This window comes from Heloderma suspectum, chromosome 2 (genome assembly GCF_057233095.1).
Source record: "Heloderma suspectum isolate Gila_16-S chromosome 2, 16-S_ref, whole genome shotgun sequence".
Classification (NCBI taxonomy): domain Eukaryota; kingdom Metazoa; phylum Chordata; class Lepidosauria; order Squamata; family Helodermatidae; genus Heloderma; species Heloderma suspectum.
The window spans coordinates 337,273,144-337,298,456 of NC_139459.1; the positions used below are offsets into that span (position 1 = coordinate 337,273,144).

Here is a 25,313-nt window from a genome sequence, read left to right on the forward strand (position 1 = left end):
CTGCTGTTTTCAGACACCAGAGACTAGATGGGCAACATCCAGCATAAAGGCATTCATCACCTCAGCCAGGCGCAGGTTGTCAGGATTCACCCGCATGCTGTGCGACACCGAGTCAAGCACCTCCATGGCAGTAGAGTTCTCCTTGCTGATGCTCACCAGGAACTGTTGGGGGACAGCACATATTAGGGTGGGCCTATCAGAGTGTGTAGCCATGCTAGTGATTTCCCCAATCCCACCATCAACACCTACGTCTTCAGCAAAGTAATCCCTGAACAGCACAAGCCCTACTTACCAGCTACAACTCCAGGGGTGCAGAACCTTTTTCTATGAAGGGATGGTGACCCATGGGAAAAGTTAATTTGGAGTCAGAGCCAAAAGCAGACAGAATTTGCAGCATTGCATAGCTCTATCTCTGTGCCAGCCCCACCACCTCTCCTCCAGTCCCTGATCTCTTCCCACCACTCACAAATCCCAATGGAACTGCACCAGTCCTCGGTTCTGTGTATACGACCGGGAATGTGGCACTAAATACATGTTAAATCACAGCATTTTGTACGAGTAATAGCAGCAGCAATTGAAGGACTCATAACAAGACAACAGCAGTCTTCTGGATAGATCTGGTACATAAAACGTTCACTTCCAGTTTAGTTGCTGGAGCCAGCAGTCCTCAGTAGCTAAATCAGGTGTAAAACCTAAACCCACCTGTTGGCCATCTCCTCTGTGCCCTGGAAGCCCTTACATACAGTCAAAGGCACATCAAAGACTAAGCCCTGCCTTGACTTAAGGAGAATAAGGGCTAAACTAGATGTAATGGCAGATCTAGAGAGGAAGGCCAGGATCTCTTCTCGATCATCCCAGAGTGCAGGACACAGAATAATAGGCTCAAGTTACAGGAAGCCAGATTTTGGCTGAACATCAGGAAAAACTTCCTGACTGTTAGAGCAATACAACAATAGAACCAATTACCAAGGGAGGTAGTGGGCTCTCCCACACTGGAGGCATTCAAGATGAGGCTGGGCAGCCATCCGTCAGGGATACTCTGACCTAGATTCCTGCATGGAGCAGGGGGTTGGACTCGATAGTCTTATAGGCCCCTTCCACCCCTACTATTCTATGATTCTATGATCTGAAGGATTAAACCAGGATCTGTCACAGTTACGAAGAAAACAGGGAATGGGGTAGTATGGTAGCAGTTTAAGAGCAAAATGGGCACGTGGCTGATTCTGTAGCCTCTTTCCTCCACCCCATCCTGGGCACATTTCTCTCTGTTAGGTTCACTTCCAGTGTCAGAGCTCAGCTGCAGGAAGAAGCAGTTCAGGCAACCAACTGCAGAGAAGTAAGCTCTGGGAAGGAGAGCTAAGCTCTTCTAACAAGTGTGCTCCTTTTGCTCCTTAAGATCAGAGCACCAAATGCCCCAGAAGAACATAAGGAGAGCCATGCTGGATTAGACCAAAGGCCCATCCAATCTGGCATTCTGTTCCCACAGTGGCCAACCAGATGCCCCTGGGAAGCCCATGAACAGGACACAAGTACAAAATAGCACCCCTCTCCTGACTGTGTTCCCTATCAACTGGTATTCAGAGGCACCCCCCACCCTATGCTTTCAATACGATTTGAGGCATATTTGGGTTTAAACACATGGAACTGCCACTGATGCATCTAGCTTGGCCCCGAAAGACCGATTTCCACAGGCATGCCTTGCTGAAACATCTCAGAGAACTCTGATGTTTGAGGCCATTCATGACATGGAGACTGATCCAAGGTGTTTGCAGCCCAAAATGAACAATGAATTCATGCCATGTAAATAGGATGCTCCTCTTACCTTGACAGGTTTCTTGTGGGGTTCCTTTGCAAAGTAATAGACTGTCAGCACTTTCTGCTTTTGGGGTAGGGGGACCGGCAAATACAGGAAGGGATCAAACGTGATAGAAACCTGCAAACAAAGGATTTGGTACTCAGTCAACACTCACTGGGACCATTGACAAATTCAGAGAAACAGAGATTCTGGGCTCAGAGGACAATGCCTAGAGTGAGGAGGCCTGGCAAAAGTGTCAGAAGGGGCCCCAAGGTCCTTGACAACTAGCCACAGGGACAAGGGAGTAGAAGGGTATGAATGAAGGTAATGCAGAACTGTAATAACATGAGCTTTGACACTAATTCCACAGGCAAAACCCATCTCCCCCTGATCCCCATAGCCAGCAGTGGAAATGCATCTGCCGATACAGGCATGTGGCCCTTCAGGATGCTCAGAGCTGGGCAGTAGCCAGGGAAGCCAGAGGGTTAGCACTCTACCTTCGAGCACACAGGGCACACTAGCTTGGATTTGTACTGGCCCTGGAACAGGTCCACAATGAAGGAATCGTTCCTCATTTTGTGCCGCTGCCAGGCCTCCTCTGCAACAACCTGGCAATGAAAGAGCAAAGCAAGGGTGAGCACCTGCCTTGTCAGCCCAGCCCTGCTTCCATCAGGCCCTCTAAATACTAAGAAGCCCACCTCATCTGGCCGCCCATCTGAGTCCACCGTTTCTGTGTATGGCTTGTTCTGGATGCGGTTCAGGTCCTCGTGGAGCCCGTCCAGCAGGAAAGCCATGAATTCCTGGGCGTCATGTTGAGCATAGCCTGTAAACTGGCTGGCCTTGCTGGCCACAATCGCCTGCAGGAAGAGTTGAGTGTCATGGCAGCCAGTGACCTGCTTGGTTTTGCCAATGGGGCCCACACCTTCCCTCCCCAAGACTGGTAAGAGCAGAAATGCCAGATGAGATGTGAATGTACTTGGATGAACTTTGGGGCTGTACAGAAAGCTAAAAATGACTGGGGTGAGGGGCTTCAGGAGCGTGCAGAGCCTCGATCAAGGCTGGACCAATCCAAGGCTTGCTGCTTAGGAAACGCAATAGCTGCTGTGGGTGGATGTCTAGGAATCCAAACCACTTTCTAGCCAGAGGACGCAAAACATGTTCACATAATTTCTCATTATTATTTCCATTTATTCTTAACTAATAGGATGCCCATCATTACAACAGGCAGGTGTGTCTGGAGGGAGGGCTTGTGTATAGTGTGGATCCCTGTGTGTGCGCTCTGTTATCTCAGGGTGCTCTGTACTCACTGCAACCCCTGAGAGATCCCTGTCAGTGAGCGCCAGACTACCCAGTACAAGGGAGAGTGGGTACGTTTGCCTTTCACTGCCAACAGTGGCTCCAAGAGAAGCATCTTACAAGATGTTTATAGTACCATCCATAAATGGAAGCTCTCATGGAAACAACTGGGATGGAGGCTAAATCCGTTTGCTGCCCCATGGTGATGGCCAGCCTCTGAGAATCAAGCCTGTTCTATTCTGCATAGCCCCATCCTAAGTTCTGTTTCTCGGTCACGCTGGAGCAGCCTTCCCTGACTTGGTGCCCTTCAGATATGTTGGCCTACAACTTCCAGTATCCAGGAAGCCAGCATAGGAGTTTTCACTCAACACATCTGGAAGGCATCAAGTTGGAGAAGGCTGCTCTAGAGTATGACAGAATATTGTGCCTTTGGGCAGCAAAACATGTGTGCAGCGACACACATGGCCTACGGATGCTAAAAAGCAGCTCATCCTCTCAAGTTTTGACAGGGTGCCTTACCTTCAGTTTGGAAGGCTGGAAGGCGTGGTGTGTGCCTTTCCAGAGTGCCCTCAAAAGCACAGCGAAACCAATAGCCAGGCGCCCCCCAGTTCCCAGCGGGTTATTGTAGTTGATTTCAGACTCGAAGGAGCGATCTAGAAGGCACACAGAAGGGGAAAGGTGAGGGCTCTTGTGGTCACTGCCCTGGAAAGGAGAAGGTGAAGACCAGAGTAGATACAGAGACCCCCTCCCTGGCCCAGGACACAGCTTACCATGAAAATAGTCCCGCAACTCCCGGGTGTTGGAGAGAGACTGGATAACACTGTTCATGAAGCAGGTGTTGCCCAGGTTCACCAGCCCTGTGAAGCCTGGTGGACACACATTCTTGTCCTCCTCTTCCTCCTCCTCCTCCACACTTTCACTGCTGACAGGGCTGTGAGTCATTGGGGGGACCATGCACGTTGGCTTGGGCTGGAAGGAATGAAGCTTCTAGCAGTCAAGGAGTAGGCTTCCACTAGTCGCCAAGCTCCCTGTCCTGTCCCTGTACTCTTGGCTCCTATTGTCATCACCCTCTTTTGTTCTAAACCATCTCCTCTCCTGACCACAACCCTAGTCCTCACTCAGAGCCCACGAACAGAGAATTCACATCAAATGCAAGTTTATGTAAATGGTTTTGATCACTGAGCAAGAATCACATTGGTACATGGATGACTGGGTCTTATCAGTTGCATATCCCCAGTTGCCCGATGCTGGGGATAAAGAGAGGATGGCTGTCACCAGCCTCTTTTTCCTTAGAAACTACCCTGGAAGCATCCAGTTGGCCACTGTCAGAACCCAACTGTTGGGTTGGATCAGCCTTCCCCAACATAGTGCCCTCCAAATGTGTTGGCCTACAACTCCCAGGGCCAGCCTCCTCATGAGGCAGGATGAATCCCCCGCCTCAGACAGCAGAGTGGGAGGAGTGCCAGTTGCATGCTCCTCGCCACCTGCCAGAAGTTGCTGCCGCTGTCCAGTTTGTGTACCCCCACCCCACCCCACCCCCACCAACCCAATGTTGCTGCCCAGTCTGTGAATCCTCTCAGAGTGAGCAGCCAGTGGGCAGGCAACCTCTCTGAAGATCATGTTACAGACGATCTCCAGGGACACCCATCCTCCTCCAATGCTGACTCTGAGGAAGGACCTCTCACAGCCAGGCATTTGGGCCTGGCCAGTTCTCAGAAGAGACGCATTGTTTGCTTTTCTGGTGGATGAGGCTCTTTGGAGAGTTCACCTGCCTGCCGCTCACTCTGAGAAGACCTGCAGAATGAGCTTCAGCGGCAAAAGGGTAGGCAGGGCGAGGGGAGGGAGACAGACGCAGTAGACAGGAAAGAGGGAGAGCAGGGAGGGAGGGACGCAGTGGCGGGAGAGTTTGCTCCGGCACTGACAACTCCTCTCATCCTAAGATGGCCAAGGATGATGGGAGTTACACAGCTGGAGGGCACCAGGCTGGGGGAAGGATGGGCTAGATGGACCCAGCCCAGCAATTCTTGTGTTCATATCCTGCATTAATTCTGAGCCTAGACTTTTCTTGGCAAGAATATGAATCGTATGGCACTGAGTGCAGTTCCTATGTGCTAACACGAACTCACTTTCATCTGAGTGCAGAAGCAGAAAAAAAAATTTTTTTAATCGATGCACGGAAAAAAGGGGAGGGGGAAGAAGCAGAGAGGGATACACACGCAGCCCAGTAAGGCCCTCAATGGCCTTGGCTTGGCTGCTCGCTGCCTGGCCAGCCTGTCCCACCTCCCCCCACCTGGGTATTGCCCTACACTCCTCCTGGCTCCCCTGCTGCTACCCACTGAGGCTTGCAAGGGAGAAAGAGGGATGCACTTCCTGCAGCTCTGCATAAAGGGGGCCTTCCGTCCGCAGAGCAGCAGATCAGCTGGAGTGCTGGCCAGGAAGTGATGCTGCTAGCAGCATCCCTCCCTGACCCACTCTCCTTGCTCTGGGGGCAGTCTGCCCACTTGAGAATGGGGAGCTCTGAAGGTAAGGTTGAGGCCAGCTGACAGGCAGACTAATCTATGCTTTCAAAGGCTCCAAGTTGAGAAATAATCGGTGGGGAGGATGCCAGAGAGCGGAAACACCTCCCCACCCACAAGCAACCTTTTACTGTGGGGCCTCACTTGTTACTCTGGCTTGCCATTGCCACCACTGGTGCAAGATGTACACCCATGAAAACTGAAGCAGTTCCTTCCTTATTTCGCCTTCCCCCCTTCTTCAGTAGGTTGTCTGCCTGCCCATGTGAGAGCCCAGGAGACAGGGAAATGGGAACCCAAGCAATGGGCGTGAATTCTCACCGAGGGCACAAGTGGTTCCTGCTTCACTGGCACATGCTCAGACACTGTCCGAGCAGCCACGCCATCCAGGCCGCTGTCCTCTGCTCGTGGCTTCTCCTTCTCACCCGCTCGTGCCTCCTCTTTGGTAGACAGCGGGTGCTGGTTACTCCCAGTTTGGCTTTTATCCAGGGGGGTAGGGCCTGTTGGCATGGCAACCTTTGCACCACCCACTGCACCTTAAAAAGGGGGAAAAGTGGGCTTGTGGTTAGCAGCACCATGTACACTGAAGGTGAGGGGAATGCTGTTTACTACCATCTCTGTCTGGGTTGCTGCAGTGCAATGGCACTGTTCTCCTCCCTTGCTTAAGAAGGGAGCACAGAGAGAAGAAGAGGTACAGAGAGATCTGGTGAAGAAACAGCTCTAAAGCTGAACCAGCTGGACTCCTTGCAGACTTCAAACTAGCAAGCCTCTTCTTCAGCCACAGCTTAGAGTGGCTGAGGAAGTGGAAGGCCACAAGTGGAAGGCCAGAATGTTCCTCTCCCCACAGGAACTCCCAATCTTAGCATGCTCGCCTGATTGCTGTCCTGTGATCCCCCCTCCTTGCCACGTCCAAGAAATCCCAGCAAGGTGAACTCTAAAAAGCCAAGGTGCAGACCTCGTGTGGCAGGGGCCTCCAGGCCCCCCCAGCGCTGGCTGTGTCGTTTCTTCAAGCAGATGTCAATGCGGGCAGGGGTGAAGCTGTATTTGCACAGGTCTGGCTCAATGAGATTCCTGCAAGGGGTAGAGCAATTAGATCAGAGAACAGCTGGTGTATAACCAAAAAGGGCAAATAACGGCTGCATATTATGGGAAATACAGTCTCCAAAGTACTCTGCTCCTTCTATTACCAAAGAAGGTAAAAAGTACCTTCTCCAATGGGGCTCCCATGTTAGGGACCCCAACATTACATTTCTGACAAACAGAGTTCATAGTACTGACACAACTGCACCCCTGTGGCTCAGTTGGAAAGCCAAGTCAGGGGAGAACATCCCCTGCCCAAGGGAAAAATAAAAAGGAGAGAGCCCAGATTGCACAACTCCACGTGCCTTAGCCTGGCTGACCAGCCACATGTGCTAAATCAAAGGCTGGTATCTGTGCCAAAGCATGGAGAGGTTGGTAGGGGAGTCGTTGGGTTTATGATGCAGCGCCAGCCTGTTGCTGGTCCATATTAGCAAAATAAAGTCGTCACAGTGACGGACAACATAAGAAGAACTCGAGAAAGTTTGATACCTGAGTTTTACTTGCCATCTGAATACTGTATGAGAGCCACAGCCTTGATGCAATCGCAGAAAGTTGATGTCACTGCAAAGAGAGGCAAGAATTCAGACACAAGCTGGAAGATCCACGCAGCACACCAAACCCTGACATGGGATCCAGCCCTAACTTCCATCCCTGGTAGACTGTAATAATTGGCACCGTCCAGGTCTAGAAGGAAGAGCAGTTGGTCTAGCCCATCAGGAGTCTCCATACCTTGTCTGGAACATTAGTGTGAAGTCCTGCTCCCGAAAGAGCACCTTGGACATCTCCTTGTGAATCTCCTTCACGTAAACATGCACCACCATAGAATCATTCCCTTTCTCATATGAGTCATTCTTCACAAATGTCAGATTCACAACGGGCTCTGGTTCTAGAAGAGAAAAAGCAAACACAGTAACAACAACAGTAGTAGCAATAGCAGAGGTGCCCTAAATTATGCCTCTCTGCAGCACCCCCAGCAAGAGTAAGCCATAAAATGTGAATAAAGATCCAGAGAGACTAATATGTGACCTAAATCCACAAATGGGGTTGTCTCTGCGGGCAAGTCACAGGAGAACACAATGGATCATCCAGGCAATATGCTGCGGTATGCACCAGAGCAGTGTGCAACAATAAAATGCTACCCAAGGTAAGCTAAATTCTGCAACTTGTATAAATTATGCAAATTAAGCAAATCTGCTTAAGTTATTCTGCTTCTGCCAATCACAGGGAGATCCAAAGAGCTATGTAGACAACTGATCCCGCCACCTCTTGCCAACGGAGACCACTATGCAGCCCCAGTCACACCCCTACCCCACCTTCTGAGACTTTATTAGGCACTTTATGGGCAAAGACATTATACCAAGTCGGAGTACTGGCTCCTCTGACAGGTAGCACCTCTCAGGCAGCGGTTTTCCCAGCCGTGGCCTTTTTCCCATTGCTCAAACATTTTCAAGCCTGGGCATTAGGTTACGAACAAAGGAAGAAGCCTTATACTGAGCCAGACCATTGGCTCATCTCACTCAGTATTATCTACCCCAACTGGCAGTGGCTCTGCAGGGTTTCGGGCGGGGGGATTGAACCTGCGGCCTTTTGCAAACAAAGCATGTGCTCGATCACTGAGCTACAGACCTTCCCCTATAAGGGCTAGCAAACAATTTTAAAAATGAAAGCAGAGTTTCTCAGGATGCTGAACTCTTCTCCCAGTTCCAAATTTGGTATTACTAGTGAACTGTGTACAAAACACACATTCCTTTTCCATGCCCAGTTCTTGTCTACAGAAAGGGTAGGGCCTATTCCTATTCTGTAGATTGGATTAATCTAACTCTTAAGCATAGAGTTGGGCAACCCCTGCACCCCCACCCCAAGATGCAGGGCCCCACAGCCTTCCTCACCATGAGCAACAGCCTCCAGAGCATCACTGTCCTTGGACCAGCCTCTCTTCTCCATGTCTCTGGGTGGTAGAAAGGAGGAGAGGCCTTCACCAAAGGCAGACACAGCTGCTGGCCCCTGTGGAGCCTCAGATGAAGTGGCTGGCAGGGAGATGCTCTTCTCTGGGCATAGCCCATGCTGATGGCACAATGTGTCTGCAGGAGCTGAAGGCAGCTGCATTTCCATGGGCACAGACTCCCTCTCCAGGTTGTCAGCCTGGCAACATAGGCAGAAAAGCGAGAGGCACAGTAAGATGCAGAGATGGCTACCACAGAATGTTTAACTCTGAGGCATGCCACAGACACCTTGTGTGTCGCATGCTCCCATCTCTAAATCACGTGACCTACAGCCACTAGAAAAGGCCCCTGATCCCCAGCCATGTCATAGAGTGAGGATGTGGCCTCCTGTCCCTTTTGGCACAGGGCTCAAGGACAAACAAACAGCGAGATCCCAGCCTTGGGCCAAAAGACTACAGGGCATCACACTCCCTCGCCCCTGCTCCTCACCTTTATGCCCAGCAAAGCATCTCCCTGGGCTCTCTGGCCATTCCTCTGGCTGCCAACTTCCTCACAGAGCTGTGTGCCGCCTGTGCCGCTGCTGATCCCTTCCTCCTCAGCCAGGCTGGAGTTGACACACACTGCCCTTTTTGCACTAGGGCCAGTAGGCAGCCCTAAGCTGGCTGGGTTCTTCCCTCCTGTGGTTTCATTCCTGCCAGGGACTCGCTTTGGGTTGGAGGGCTCTCGTTTACCCCTGGATGGTTCCATGGTGCTATCAGGCTGGGGCTCCTCAGATACTTCTCCCACAGAAGGGGGTTTCTCCTTGCCATTCTCCTTACATGCAGCCCTCCTGGTCTGCTCCCTTGAGACATCTTTGCAGCGCTTCTGGAAACAAGGCAATAAACCAGGCTTAAAATTACTATATTAGCTGCGTGTCATCAGTATGCTGATGACACACATCTCTATTTCTCCTTTTCATCTTCTTCAGGCGAGGCTGTGGATGTGCTAAATTACTGCTTGGCCGTGACAATGGATTGGATGAGGGTTAATAAACTGAAAGTCAATCCAGACACGACTGAGATGCTGTTGGTGGGTGGTTCTTCTGACCAGATGGAGGGTGCTCAACCTGTTCTGGATGGGGTTGCACTCCCCCTGAAGGACCAGGTTCATAGCTTCGGGGTTCTCCTTGAGCAACCTTTGTCACTTGAGGCTCAGGTGGCCTCAGTGGCATGGAGTGCCTTCTACCAACTTCGGTTGGTGGCCCAGCTACCCCTCCTATCTGGACAGGGTAACCTGGCTTCAGTTGTCTATGCTCTGGTAATCTCCAAGTTAGATTACTGCAATGCACTCTATGTGGGGCTGCCTTTGAAAATGGTTCAGAAGCTGGAGCTCATGCAAAATGCAGCAGCCAGATTGATAACGGGGACCAGAAGGTCCGAATATGTAAGACCAACTCTGGCCTGCTTGCACTGGCTGCCTGTATGTTTCCAAGCCCAATTCAAGGTGCTGGTTTTAACCTACAAAGCCTTACATGGCTTCGGACCACAATACCTGATGGAGCACCTCTCCATGAACCTATCCGTATACTATGCTCAACACCTAAGGCCCTCCTCCAGCTGCCTACACCAAGGAATCTCGGAAGACGGCGATAAGGGAGAGGGCCTTTTTAGTGGTGGCCCCCAAATTTATGAAATGATCTCCCTGACGAGGCCCACCTGATGCCAACATTTTTATCTTTTCAGGGCCAAGTTAAGACCTTTCTCTTCTCCCAGGCATTTGGCAGGATATGATAAGTTTTAACCGATCCTGGAATGTCTTATAGTTATGGTTGTTTGCTTTTGAGATTGTTTGTTTGAAGTTGTTTTAGATATGTTTCCTTTATGTTGTCTGTTCATGTGTTTTTATGTAAATGGTTTTTAATCTCTGCATATTGTATTTTTAATGTTTTTAATCTCTGTAAACCTCCCAGAGAGCTTCGGCTATTGGGCAGTATAGAAATTATTATTATTATTATTATTATTATTATTATTATTATTATTATTATTATTTGAGTAGTGGGGAGGAGCAAGCTCTGATCAGACACTGGGTTATAGTCAAAGTTAGCCCTACTTAAGAGTAGACCCACTGAAATGAATGGGACTTAAGTTAGGCTAACATTGGTTAGGCTATCAATGGCTACTAGTCCTAATGGCCCAATGCTACCTCCAGTATCAGGCAATAAGCCTACGTACACCAGCTGCTGGGGAACATGGGCAGGAAGGTGCTGCTGTACTCATGTCCTGCTTGTGGGTTTCCCATGGGCAGCTGTTTGGCCACTGTGAGAACAGAATGCTGGACTAGATGGTCCCTTGGTCTGATCCAGCAGGGCTCTTCTATTCTTAACCCTCTGAGCTTAATGGGTGGCACATTTGCCTACAAGGAACAGACTTATGCCAGCCGTGGGTGGAGAGCTAGAGACTGTTTACCATACGTCACTGCAGTTGATATGGCACCTATAGTAAAGCACTGGCACGCCTGAGCAAAGAGGGAGCTAGTCCAGCTCCCATTCTAGCTATCCTTGCTAGGGTTCAGGGTCTCAGGAAAGGCTGAGTTAAGGAAGAAGAGACCACAAGCATGCATGGGAAAGAACAAGCTGAACCTTACCAAGAGTGAAGCCCAACAATGCAATGGGATCTTCTTCTGCAGCACCAGCTGTAGGATATTCCCCTTCTTGTACTGGACTTTGCTGCAGGAGCTCTCGATTTCCTCATAGAGCTGGCAGCTCCACTGGCGGCCATCTGGGGGTAGGGTGTGGGGTGGAGGAGACAGCATACAGGACAACAGTCTTATTGTTGTATCACCCACTTTCCCTCCCTAATATGGCACAAATGGAGGGTACGCTGCTAAGCAGGAGAGTGCAAGCATTGCGGCACAACGCCTCAGTGCAGACTCTGGCATCTCCAGTGAATGGATCTCAGGGATCAGGACTGGGAAATAACTCTGCCTGAGCACTTCGGAAAGCCACTGCAAGTCAATACATACAGTATATTACTAGGCTAGCTAGCCTGTTGAGATGCAGTATATCAACTTGATTATGTTCACAATCCTCTTTCTAAGCCACAGTCTGACTGAAATAGAAGAACACCTATGCTTACATAACCAGGACAGTGCCGTACTCTTCTCATAAGACAAGGAACCGTTCAGTTACTTTGCAGTTCCACAACATTTTGCATTAGGAATAAACCCATGCATAGATTTGATTCTCTAGTACATTATATCTCACACAATTTGCACAGTAGCTTTATTTATTTAAAGGCTTGTTGTGAGAACAGAGTTTTGTACACCATTTTTTTGTGAGGTACTGAGAAACAAAAGGGGTCCGAGACTCATGGTCCAGTGTGAGGGAGAGATAAGTGAACTGGGAACCATGGAGAATAGCTAATAATTGTGTCAAGTGAAATCGATTCCCTAAGCACTGGCATCTCCTGACCCAGACTTTTGCTATTTCTTGTGTGCTGAGTACGTTTTTAATAGCAAAGGTACTTAACAGGTTTTCAGGCTTATTTCTACAGCTCTGTAGGATAGGGTTTTTTAAAAAAATGAACAAAAACCTAAGTCTCTCAGGATCCTGTACAAGTTGCTGGGCTCCACAATAAATCCCACAATTTTCTCTCCGTGGTACAATCATTGCCAAGTATGTTTCCAGAGCTCTTGATTCTTCCTCTGCCTTTTCTTCCCCTAGAGGCTTGAGAAGGCTGACTCCCGTTTATTTGCTATCACGAACATACGCCAGAAGAGTCTAACAAGCCCCCAACGTAATGAACTAGGTGTTTTAAAGGCTGAGGCATTCACTTCTAAAGCAGCAACTAAATAAGGCCTCAAGTATTTGTTTGGAATCTCCTGAGATCTCTAACTAGCCTGATTCTCATTCACCCCACCCCTTTCTGCAACAGGTAGGTCTTCTAGCCAGATGAAGAGCTCCCACCCCCAAATCCCTGACGTATGAGCTACACCGCAGGAAGAATACATTGTTCTATGCCTGAGTTCTCTTCACTCACCACACAGAGGTATGAACCACAGAACCTCTCCCAGAAAAGTCGCCTCTTTTTGCCAATGCCCAAGCCCTGGGCAATAGATCTCTTGTGTGTTAACTCATCATGTAAATGCTTAATTTTCTGTTATTATTTGCACAGAAAGATAGGCTGTGGTCTTCTTACTCCTGGCAAGGCTAGGAGACCCAAGTCCCTGCATGTCCACATCTAGCACAACTTTGATGCCACGCTTGTTATTTGAGTCTCTCCCTCCTATTTTGACCTGCTTTCCGTTTTGCTTTAGGAAGGGCAACTTCTAATGCTGGTCAGAAACTGAACAACTGCTTAAGAAGAAAAGAAAGAAAAAGGAGAAGCTCATTCTCCTGCTTTGAGATAATGGCTAAGCTACAGACAAAATGAAAAAAGGCTTCTGTCACACACCAGGTAATTTGACGACACAACTCGTGTCTGTAAAAGATGCATCCACTTCCTCTGCCTTGGGGACCCCACTGCCCACATTCAGCTTCACAATGACCTCGCGGTCGTTCTGTTTCCAGTCCAGCAGCAGGTCTAAGAAACAAAAGAGGGAACATGTAATGTCAGCCTCTCCCTTGCTGATCCAAAGCACCAGGGGAACTGCCAGGTTTTCAACTTGGAGTGAAGGACTTGAAATAGAGTGTGGAATATTTAATAAAGTGCAAGTGGGCTGTATCCTTTTGACACATGGCATAACCAATACATGGAACTCATTGCTGCACAGGACATTAGGGTGGCAAATAGCACAACCTGGTAGCCATTATAACCCAAATTAAAACCTCCATTTTCAGAAACAGTGTGTTAAACAGGATATTGGGAACTGGTGTAATGCATAAGCTGTGAGTAGAGGCCAACCCAGTTCAAGAAATATCTCACTTCAGTCATGAACTTACTAGGTGACCTTGGGCAAGCCACTCTCTCTCAGCCTCAGTTCCATATCTTCAGCACAGGCATAAAAACATGGGCTACCGCTGCACAGAATGGTTGTAAGAATTATGCAAATGATGCATGTGGATCACTTTTAAGAGTCTAAAGTGCTATATATAAATTCCAGATACTATGTACTTGAGTATCAGATGTTCGGGAGTTAATGAATAACATGAGATGGATATCACTAGCAGGCCCCACCCTGCCTGAAACCATCAATATGACAACTATATCAACTGACAGGATGTTGAGCTGGATAGATCACTGGCAGAACCCAGGATGGCAATTCTTGGGCTCTAATGCACATCCAACCTTGAAGTAGACGGAGATATCCCTAAACACTCATCTCGTTGTCCATGGGAAGAGACACAAACATGCTTGAGTCAGCAGGAGCTGAGCCCTCCTGCCCTTTGCTGGCACAACGGCTGATCTTCGCACATGCTTTTCATGCCTCAAAAGGATCAGGGTCACCTTCTGCCTATTGAAGCTGTCAGAAAGCTTCATTCTCTATGACAGACAAGGCACTGTTTCTTTGTCATGCTACCTTTCTACAGCTTGTTAGGCCATTAGATGTCAACCGCTTGTTAGATTGCTTGTTAGGGGAACAATCCTCAGGCCTGAAGGGAAAAAAGCCACACAGTACTGAGACGGACACATGGTGAGAAGAGATTAGGTGGCTCGATACTCGAGCACCATTTAGGCATGCACCCCTCTAACTTACCCTCCTCAGATTCTCTCTGCCAATTGGACTCTACCAGTTCCAGGCCAGGGAAAGGCTCTAGTGATCAAAGAAACATAGGAGAGGTGTGCTGCTTTGCCATGAGCCATCAGAGCAGCCGCTGAGTGCAGCCACTTTCCAAGATGCCAGACGCAGGACTCTTCTCCTCCTACCTCTGGAACAGGTCCTCTACAGGTTATTCTTTTAAGCAGCACATTGCTGCAGAACTACCCACTGCTGCCTGGATAAGGAGCCTCCACACCCTGAGAGGAAGGTAATGACAGCAGCACACAGAGGAAATTAACAAGCCAAACCAACTTGCTGTGGCTGTCTGGCCTGCAGAAACAGACGGCAGGTTCCATATCAGATTATGACTTCAACACCTTCAGGAAAAGAAACAAAAGTCCTTGCTTCCATCTTGGTCACTGCACACAGGAAGAGGGTCCGTATCACATCTGCAGGGACTTGACTAAGAAGGGATGGGCGGAGACATCCCTTGAAAACTGTGTTCTCTGACAACTTTTAAATGGAATTAATGAAGTGAATATGATGGGGTGGGCGTGGGGGCATGTTTACAGATAGGTCGGCATGGTGCTCATGTTCACCCTACCCATAATCTTTGTCTCCTCTACAAGAACTTTTGTCATATTGCTATATGGATGGGGTTTCTCAAGAGTAGGCATGTAGCACAATCCCCCAACTACTTCTTTCACAAGCCACCCAGCATCTTCCCCTCCACTTGCTACACTTCAAAACAGCAAGCCTCTATATTGACAAATAGCAAGGCCTTCTCCCTCCCAATTGTCAATGTTATCAGCTTATTGAGATTCCAGATTTCACTTCTAAAAGATTCTAGGCTTCATGACTGCAGAGACATGCTTAAAAGGTAAAGGCACTTTCTACCAAAATCCCCCAACAAACCTCTGGAACTGGACAGTTTGAGTGCAGTTTCCAAGAGTCAGTAAGACTTTCTCCTACCCAGCACTTTTTCCCAGGCCCCAGTTCCAACTCCTCTGCCTCACTCACTACCCCCAAACTCCCATGAGTCCCTTTACCTCAGAGGTAGGCAAAACATGGTCCTGATGTGGCCCCTGGCCTCATTATATGTGGACCCCAACACCACCAGAAGGTGCTCCATTCTTCTGTTCTGCTGCATGAGTTTGTTCCTTCTGTTAATTACTTCCCCTTCCTTGCCTCCTCTGTGGACTGTCCCTCTAGCTGCACCAATGACTTCCATCTTTGTGTGAGAGTTTGTACATATACACAGAGAAGTGTGGTGTAGTGATGAGAGTGTTGGACTGGGAGCTGGGAGATCCAGGTTCTAGTCCCCACTCAGCCACAGAAGCTCACTGGGTGACTTTGAGCCAGTCACAGATGCTCGGGCCAGCCTACCTCACAGGGATGTTGTTGTGAGGATAAAATGGAGGAGGAGGATCATGTAAGCCACCTTGGATTCCTTGCAAAAGGCAAAATGGCAGGATATAAATGCAATAAAGAAATAATAAATAATGTGTGGCGAGACAGCAAGCGCAATTTAGCCCGGGTGAATAATGATCAAGCCAAAAGTATGGTGAGAAGTTATATGGGAAAGATGGGAAAGCAAGCAGACCATGTTTGTGTGCATGCATGAATAAAAGAGTATGTGCATGAGTGTGCCCTAAGTGAATAAAGATCAAGTGGAAAGCAGAGAGATCCATGGAAGAGGGGACGGGAGTAAAAAATGAGAGCGCTAAACACACACTGAAAAAAAGTGGAGGAAAAATAAAGATACTAGGCAGACTTGAGAGATTGATGGAGGGGACAGGGGCACAGCAAGCTGCTAAAAACAAGCCATTTGTGTGTGAGGAAGTGCCCTGGGTGAGCTGTGGGGAACAGACCACAGAACTGTTTACAAAGGAGCCTTGCCTAAAGAGTTTAGGAAAAACTGCACAAATAGAAAAGGCTGAAAGAGTAAGAAAACAAAAAGAGAGAAGGTTACAACAGCTGGGATTGTTTGGCTTGGAAAACAGGAGGGTAAGGGGAGACATGATAGGGGTGTACAAAATTATGCATGGTGTGGAGAATGTGGATAGGGAGACTTTTTCCCCCCTCTCTCAAAATACTAGAACCCAGGGACACCCCATGAAGATAAAAAGAAGTACTTCTTCACACAGCGTATAGTTAAACTATGGAATTTGCTACCACAGGATGTAGTGATGGCCACCAATTTGGATGGCTTTAAAAGGGGGTTGGACAAATTCCTGGAGGAAAAGGCTACCAGTGGCTACTAGTCTTGACAGCTACATGCTACCTCCAGTACTGGAGGCAGTGAGCTTATGTACACCAGTTACTGGGGAACATGGGTGGGAGGGTGCTGTTGTGCTTGTGTCCTGCTTGTGGGTTCCTGGTCGACAGCTGGTTGGCCACTGTGTGAACAGAATGCTGGACTAGATGGACCCCGGGTCTGATCCAGCAGGGCTCGTCTTACGTTCTTATTCCCATTGGAAAGGTATAGTAAAGTATTCTATCTTCAGTGCACAAATAGCTACACATAAAAATGGCATTACAAGTTTAACTCTAGAAGAGAAGGCGAACTTACGCAGGAGTCCAAAGAGGGTTGGATGAATGGGGTGCATGCCTGCATGTGTAGATGGGTGGTGAAAAATGTGCAAAAAGCAGCTCACACATGGTATACAATAGCATAATTACATATCTCAGTGAAGCAAGAATATTGTCTCTCTCACAAAACAGAAAGATGTGTGTGTGCACCTCCAAATGGCTATCTCTCTGTGTGTGAGTGAGTGAGAATAGATGGAAGCATGTGACTAGCTGGAAAAAAATGGGAGCAGGTTTGCACAACTGCTGCAGCCCACCATGGCTAATTTAAGCCATGGTTGGTTGTGGTGTGTGCCGGTGGCTATTCTGAATATTCCAAGTTGTGGCAGGTGGTCGCTGTGGCTTTGTGTCATGCAAACCCAACAAGGGTGACTTATGTAAGGGTTCAACACTTGCATAATCCATGGGCTGTTTTGAGATTATGCAAGGGTTGTTTAACCCTCGTATGAGCCACCCTTGCCAGGTTCACACGACATAAGCAGCAACTGCCTCCCACAGCTTAAAAGGGCAGCAGGCACACACCACAACTTAAATAAGTCATGGTGGGCTGCGGTGATCATGCGAACCTAGTCACTGTGTGTGCATGTGTGCGTGCATATGTGTGGGGGGGGAATCTTGTGAAAAAGTGTTTGATGTTGCTTAGATATACTACAGTGAGAAAAAAAAGATACCTTAACTAGCTTCACTTCCTTGCCTCCTACCCCTCAGGGCCCTTACCTTTTTTTGTGTTTGGTATTTTCTTCAGATTAATCAGGATCTAAAAAGAGGTCTGATTTTTTTCAGCTCTCCATTCTAAATTCTGTTTTTGCAACCAAATTGTTTGGCTCCAGAGTCCCAACTTAGCCAGCCATTCGGTCTTCCCATCATTGCTTGAGTCAGAACCATGTCTGGATATATCAGATCCAAGTGGGTATCTGCCCCATTTTGAATTCGTGACCAAAAGCCTGTGGACCAGATGGTGGTCTGTGCCCACTGTGACTTTTCAAGTATCCATGACCAACCAGGAAAGTGAGGTCCTTTGAATTCCCCTTACACTGAAACACAGGAAATCTACCTGAATTGCCTATTCTTTTCTCTCCTACAATCACACTAAATCTCCCTCTTGTATGCCCCGCACACCTGTTGCATATAGACTCCCAAGCCCTGCCTTACCCTTTCTCTAGGGTCCTCCCCAGCTCCTTGTTTGGTGAACTCTAATTCTCCCTCAGAGTCTCTCTCTCTCTCTCTCTCTCTCTCTCACTCTCATCACTAGTAGAAATATGCAGGTCTAGTGCTATGAGACTGATACACTAATGAACTTTCTCCTTTCTGTAAACACTTATGGTAAAATAAAGCTGTGTTATTTCCTCACAGTCCTTGGCAGTGAGCTCATTTCCCCATTGTGTTGCTGTATAGTGCATGATCTGCTGTGTGTGCACCACACCTCTGCAACAGATCCCTTATCTTTCTGGGTTTGTTGGATACCTATGCGAGTTTGCATGCATGTGAAAATGAAGAAATTTGATAACACTAGGGAAGGCAAAGCTACAAAGCAGCAGCGATATGAACTAATAATTCAAGATGGAACAGGCACTGAACTGGTCTGAGCTGACTGAACATCCAACTGCTGTAATAAGCCACTAAGAAGATTAACAGCAAGATGAGTTAATGAATCATTGCTATGAGCCCCTCTGTAGTCCCATTCTAATCTGCCCTTCCCCTGACTGAACAGACAATGGTGCTTGTAAGGTGGTTTTTATCTAGACCAAGGGAAGGCAGTTGTTAGCTTCTGGCCTGCTCTCTCCCCAACAATGCTACAACGCTTAGCAGCAGTAATAGCTGGTGTGCTGCATGCTATATTGTGGGAGGTAAGAGAATAATATCAGATGCAATCAAATACAATTAGTGTCAAATCATCTGTATTACTAACTCTAGAGGTTCCACAGGCACCACCTCCAAATATCACTGGTAATATCACTAGCAGTTTCACTACTGTACATCAGATGACATTATCATTGGAACTGTATACACAGTCCCTGTAGAAACAACCTCACCCCGCGAACAGTGGTGGCATTTGGCCATGTATACAGGGCTAAAGCTAAAGGGGGGCTCCTTTTAGCTATAAAGTTTTGGAGAGAGTCCAAGACTCTGGTAATGACAAAAAAAGCCCTTAGGGCTGCAACTGTACGTTGAGGTCAGGGCACTAGAGCAGGCAGCTGATTTTGGAACAGCACACAGAAAAGCCACCCTCCCCTGTATCCTTCCGAAAACAACTACCTTGGCTGCAGAGGGTGGTCAAAAGGATGATGGTAGTCACTGCTTTTGTAGATCAATAGACTTCCATGGCATAATTCAAAAACTAACACTGCTAGGGAACAGTTGCCATTATGAATTATATCCAGGAGACAAAAGTTTCAAATCCTTCACATGCTACTCCCACGTGTTTCAGAAGCCCAGATATGGAGACACAAAAAGCTAAGGTGAGGCCAGGCCTATATAGAGGATACTAGAACTCATTCCCAAATCACACACACTTCATATACTGGGCAGCTATATGAGCAAAAGTGGGACAAGCACAGGCAGTGTCAGGCACCACTACTATGAACTTGTCTCTCTCTCCTTAAGCCTCTGAGCTTGTTCCTTGCCTTAATTTATCACAAGTGGTCATCAAGGTCTTCATCCCATCTTTCTCTTTGATCCCACATAGCCTCATCTGCTATCGGCCATCTTTGCTCCCTTCTCCCATTTACACCTGTGTATCTTCTACTATGACCCTTTCTACTACTGAATAATTTTTCCCTTCTGTATTTGCCAAACCCACCCAGACTACCACCATCCTTCAAATCTCTCATCCAAACTCACTTTTCCAGAGAAATCTTTGCTGGACCAGCATAGAACACTTCCATCCCCATCTTTGCTGTTAGCTCCGCTTCCCCATTTAGTTTAGCCCGTCATTCTTGGGCTACATACACAAGCTCAAGTTCACTGTCAAGCTCACACAGCACAGATTATTCATTCCTTCACACTCCTTTATTGTGTTCACAGTAAAACAGTGCTTTTCAAGAGTGGCTGAGGGATAACTTCATTCTTCCAGTGTGTGTTAGGTGAAATGGGGATTCCAGATCATTACCAGTTGTGACTATGTAATCAACAGGTGGCAGTTATGCCCAGTTAATTAATCCAGAATAAAGAAATGATCTTGTGTAAGCAATTCAAATGTAAACCCCCTGGGCAGAGATCGTAACAGAGAGGTAGACAACCCGCTGTCTTCCAAATGTTTTGGATGACAACTCCCACAATCGACGACAATTGGCCATGCTGGCTGGGGCTAATGGGGATGTAGTCCAAAAGATATGAAGGGCACCAAATTTCCTACCCCTGGTGCAACAGCTGGGTTCTGTGTAGCAGTTTCCACATTGTATATGATAGCTAAACAAAAGGTAAGTAACAGTGATGCTCAGAAATGTGTAAGTGTTCTTCCAGCCCTAATCACACTAGGTGCCCTGGGATTTCCTGAGCTCTGACTCAAGATACTCCATCAGATCTACAAGTATCAGGTCCCATGCAGATAACTCCAGTTCTCAGTGGATAGACATGGTAATGAATACCTATAGCACAAAGCCCTACCTTTCTTTGAGTCACTGCCAACTGGCCTCTCGCCTTCCTTACTCTCCTGATTAACTTGGTCCTTCTGCTTCTTCTTATTGGTCGCATCTTCCACTCCCCGTGCTGTTCTCCTCTGCCCAGGGATACTGGCACTACTGGACATTTTCAGCCGTTTGGATGAAACAAACGGCCCGCCGGGGTCAGTGACGGAGTCTGGGTCAGGGGTGCGACGCTTTCTTCCCGAGCCAGCTATCTTGGCGACTCTTTGTGGTCAATCTCTCTCGCAAGGAACAAGTGCCTGGGGGTACATGGAGGAAGACAACAGATAAGGGCAAAGCTCTGTGCAAGCAGAAGCCTCGCTGAGGCTATAAAATAAGAGGCCTGCAATACAACCTGCACGCCAGAAATAATAAGCTCCCAACAGATAGACCAATCAAATGTAATGTTTTTGCTTCGGAAAGCAAATACTATGATGGGTAGTGGCAACACCGCCCGGTCAAGGCAATTTCAGGGCTTAACCCAATTTAGGAATGACTCCTTGAGACAAGAATTTTGAGATCGGAATTTTATTTTACATGATGTGCCCACAGTCATAATGAAACAGTCAATATTCTTTCTACATAGAAAGTCATTCTGGTGAGGCTCTAGCAGAACAATTGGGTGGCTCAGCTATCAATGCAGGACTGCTGTTATTTGATCCCTTCCCATTACTAGGTACATTCAGAGCAGCTGAGTTCCAGGCTGTTGGTTTCCATGCAGGATGTTGCTGCTGCTTCAGAAATCAATAGGATTCTCTTAATGGGAGCAAAAGCAAATACAATTTCCTTTAAGTTACAGAGAGTGCTTGGTGCTTTCCCTCCATTCCTTTGCCTCTTTGAATGCCATGCAGTCAGGAGGTCAGTTACGCCTTAAATATGCATAGCCTCGCTACTGCAATACAGTAAAAGCCACTCTCCAAAGAGGTAACAAAGACACCCCTGCTTGCTACTGCCAGTCAGGGTGAGCAATGCAGGCTTCCCACTGCACTCCAAGCGGATACTGTCCTAGTCCATTTCCCTGCTAGCATACCTACAGGTCTTACCTTACCCAGCTCAGGGTCCTAACTACCAAATGCCACTTTCAATTTCACTCTCCAAATACTCTGAACAAACAGGAAGTATTAAACTACCATACACGGAACCCAAAACTATCTGCTTATTTTTCAGCTTTATATTCTACCAGTTCAGCTGCAAAAAGCACTCAAAGTTGCTTTCGTCCTCTAATTCTTGCTCTCTTGGTACAGGGAAGATGAAGCCTGGGAACTTAGAATTACTTAGAAATGCCAACCAGGTTCCAGAAGAACAGCTCAAGAGTAACAACCATCTGCACAAAGATCCGATATGGCTGTGCCCTCAAGAGAAGCATGACCTAAACAGCAGACAACAAATCAAATATGATGCAGACCAGAAAATACCTTCTTGGAAACAAGCAGTGGATTTCCTGCATTGTTGGCAGACTAGATGACTTTTGAGGTTCCTTCCAACAAAGCATGGGTTCTGGGTAGTTTATTAACATCCACCCTCACCAGGTTCACACATCACAACAACCTGCGCCCGGCGAGAGTAATTTGGGAAATCAGCCAGAACACGCAGGCGTGATTAACAAGCCAACCACCCTCGTGTCATGTGAACCCAGTCTAGGATTCGAAGTCTCACCTAGGAAATTTGGTCTCTGAAGTAACGACCAGGCGCACACACTCCAGAGATGCACACCTGGAGCATAAAGGGACAAGTCTTGTTCCACAACAGGCAGCCTTGCAAGCCGTATCAGGACCACTGAGTGACTCCAATGAGCTCGCTGAGTCACTGTCTCTTCTCCACTCCTTGATCTCCCCTCACCAGTAGAACTGCACTATTTTTTGCTGCTCCTGGTAGGCCTAGTACTCCCCACCATCCATAGGCACAAGCATATGCAATTACTCTCTGAATGTGCAGTATAACATAGCAGTCAGGATGGGGGCATGCGGTAGAAGTGACAGCCCCAATGTAGCAGGCCTTGGGAAGGTGTGGGTGGGGATAAGGCCAACTCCAGATCTCAAGGTCCCTGGACAAAGTGTCATCTTTGCCTTCCTCCTGTACCACTGGTGGGCCCTGCTGAGCTTATTTGGCAGCAGGCAGCACCACAGTTCAAACAGGGGTGGGTATAGCTACCATCTTAAATTTCCCACAATGATCCCAACATAGCATCACTCCAGGTCACTGTGGGAAATTCCAATAGCAGCCAGACCCAGCTGCCCACAACTGCTCAGACACTGGGTCAGGAACAGCAACAAAAATTAAAGGGGCAGCTGCCCAAGGATGTCAAGTGCTAACCGGCTTATAATTTCATGGAAAAGTACTACTCCAAAACCTTTCTAAAAAATTACAGGAGACCCCCCCCCCCCAAACAAAGAGTTCACCTTTCCATGTGGCTTCTCCCAGGCAGCCTCCCGCCCAGGATTACTCTTATATAAAGTACGCATCCCACAGCATTTAAGAAATAATTAAGAACATGAAAGGGTCCTCCTGCATGAGATGTCTAAGCCATCATCTCCAACCCCAGCTCAGTCCTCCAGAATATTCCATGAGCCAAGCTAATGGAAGCCACCCAGAGCTCCCCATTTAGCTTAAACAAGAGAAAGGATCCCTTGAGCAAGATGCTGAGATTAACATGCCCAAACCACTCCCAAGCAAGGAGCCCATTACTTAGGGCGTAGCACACAAGATAAAATAGAATTGAAGACATCAGATATGTTGTAGGAGAAGGGGGAAAACCTCTTTCTGTCTGAGCACAACAGTGCACTACAGGCTGAAGCTGTGCCCCCTCCCACTAACATATGGCCTAGTGCTGTATCTGTACTAAAGGAACCAAGGATTGGCATCTGGCTGTAATTGTGAATGCTAATCTCCTGAGTGAGCTGTGCAAGCTTCAAGATGGAGCAATTGTTTTGAAAATACGAGAGAGGGATGGCCTGGGTTTTCAGCCAGGACCAAACATCCACCCAAGTCTTCTACTGTGGGAGCCAGTCACCAGTAGCCATGTCTTTTTTGCCAATTTGTTTGTTAAGGATCCAACTTCTGGAACATACTCACTGATAGAACTCCCATTTTATCTTCAATATAACTTCCACCGCCCATCTTCCACCTCCTGATAAAATCATGATTGAATGGTATCAAAAGATCAAGAACATGAGTGGGAGGGTGTGACTGCATTCATGTCCTGCTTGGGGTTTCCCACAGGCAGCTGGTTGGCCACTGTGTGAACAGAATGCTGAACTAGATGGACCTTTGGTTTGATCCAGCATGGTTCTTCTTATGTTCTCATCCCCCAGTGTATCACTATGAAAACCAGACTACAGCGTGCCATCAGAAAGCAGGTGCATCAGAAAGGTGCCCATGTCACAAGTCATGCTAGAACACTCAGACAAGTGAGCTAAGCCACTTACTGGCTGAGAAGGGAAAAATTAACACAAGAATGTAAACAGAGTCACCACCCAAATCAAATACTCTTCCTGAATCCCAAATACAGTAATCTATCAGAACCCAAATTTTCAACAAAGCTCAGTGGCTGAGTCTCTAAAAATAAATATTTAGTGGGACACAGACAGTTTAAGTCTTCCAGTACCCTGTCTCTCACTGTAGAATATGCCATAGAGAAAATGGCTGAGTAGCAAAACAACCTTGGGAAGGGGAGACCAGGGATGTGGGAAAGAGTGAGCCCTCTTCCTGACCTAACTGGGCTATCTCCAAAGGATTATAGTACAATTCACACCCTTCATAAATGTATCCAGTTCTACCTAGAAACCAGCAAGTTTCATCACTATGACAAAAAGACAACACAGAAAGAAGTAAAATTGAGACTGGGTTCAGTTGACATGCAAATCTGGCAAGTGTGAGTTACGTGAAGGTTAAACAACTCTTGCATAATGCTAAAACAGACCATGGAGAGAGAGAGAGAGAGAGAGAGAGAGAGAGAGAGAGAGAGAGAAGGTTGCTTAACACACACTTGCAGGATCTGCATGACACAATTGTATATTCATAACGGTGGCCACATGCACCCCACACACACTGCAGCCTCACTGTGGGTTAAATAACCATGTGTGAACAGCCCCAAAGAATCAAGCAACTAGGTCCAATTACCCATACCAGTATAACCAGAACAAATCAATGAGTTTTTGACATGTGGTCCAGTTGCTCAAAAAGGTGTCAGATGAAACAATTTCCACATCCCATGAAAAACAAGGGACTCATCCAGGCCCACATTGGCTGAAAGCACAACTTGGAAATACTAGCTGACCTTACAGATTTATTGTACAGATTACTGTGAGAATGGATACAAAGTCCTATATAAACACTAACAGCACAATCCTGTGTCTGGCTACTCAGAAGCAAGTCCCAACTTGATGGGACTTGCTCCAAGATAAGTGGATATAGGGTTGCAGCCCAAGTGTTATTAATTGCTATTAGGTAGCTAAATTTAGCACAAATTAAACCTGTTTGTCATTGGCAGGGAGGGGGACAAATATAGCACCATCTGAAAGGACAAATATATCCCTAGGGTAACAGCATCCTTACTTTTTGGAACCCCAGAGCTCAGCAATCCCAAAGGGCAATTCAAATTTGTCAGGGGAGTGAGTCTTATTTAAGTTGCAACAGCACGTCTCATAACAGGTTGCTGTAACACTGCTTTCTGGGCATCTGGGTGGTGATCAAGGCTGCTCATCGCATATCATGATACAAAGTGGCTGCACTATGCTATTTTAATTGTGCAGACTTAACCAAGCCCCCTTGCTTTCCCCCACCTCAGGATCTCTCCCCA

General features: G+C 47.5%; 1 protein-coding gene across 6 annotated transcripts in view; it reads right to left on the reverse strand.

Annotated features, from left to right (window-relative positions):
• USP19 (ubiquitin specific peptidase 19) overlaps window positions 1-25,313 on the reverse strand; it is a 53,785-nt gene that overhangs the window by 27,393 nt on the left and 1,079 nt on the right. For 2 of the 6 annotated variants that reach the window (XR_014788589.1, XM_084840649.1), the window contains exons 2-16: window positions 20,499-20,775; window positions 13,058-13,186; window positions 11,250-11,383; window positions 9,117-9,491; window positions 8,574-8,826; window positions 7,414-7,570; window positions 7,174-7,245; window positions 6,560-6,675; window positions 5,926-6,140; window positions 3,862-4,060; window positions 3,611-3,744; window positions 2,494-2,652; window positions 2,293-2,403; window positions 1,823-1,933; window positions 61-162 (exon numbers count right to left, since the gene is read on the reverse strand). Coding sequence is in view for 4 of the 6 variants with exons in the window: in XM_084840649.1 (XP_084696775.1) it covers window positions 61-162; window positions 1,823-1,933; window positions 2,293-2,403; window positions 2,494-2,652; window positions 3,611-3,744; window positions 3,862-4,060; window positions 5,926-6,140; window positions 6,560-6,675; window positions 7,174-7,245; window positions 7,414-7,570; window positions 8,574-8,826; window positions 9,117-9,491; window positions 11,250-11,383; window positions 13,058-13,186; window positions 20,499-20,640 (2,409 nt within the window). In the remaining 2 variants the exon portion in view is untranslated. Of the gene's footprint in view, window positions 1-60; window positions 163-1,822; window positions 1,934-2,292; window positions 2,404-2,493; window positions 2,653-3,610; window positions 3,745-3,861; window positions 4,061-5,925; window positions 6,141-6,559; window positions 6,676-7,173; window positions 7,246-7,413; window positions 7,571-8,573; window positions 8,827-9,116; window positions 9,492-11,249; window positions 11,384-13,057; window positions 13,187-20,498; window positions 20,776-25,313 lie in introns of those variants that run through there. The other 4 variants (XM_084840648.1, XM_084840647.1, XR_014788588.1 and 1 more) reach the window with 3 other exon arrangements.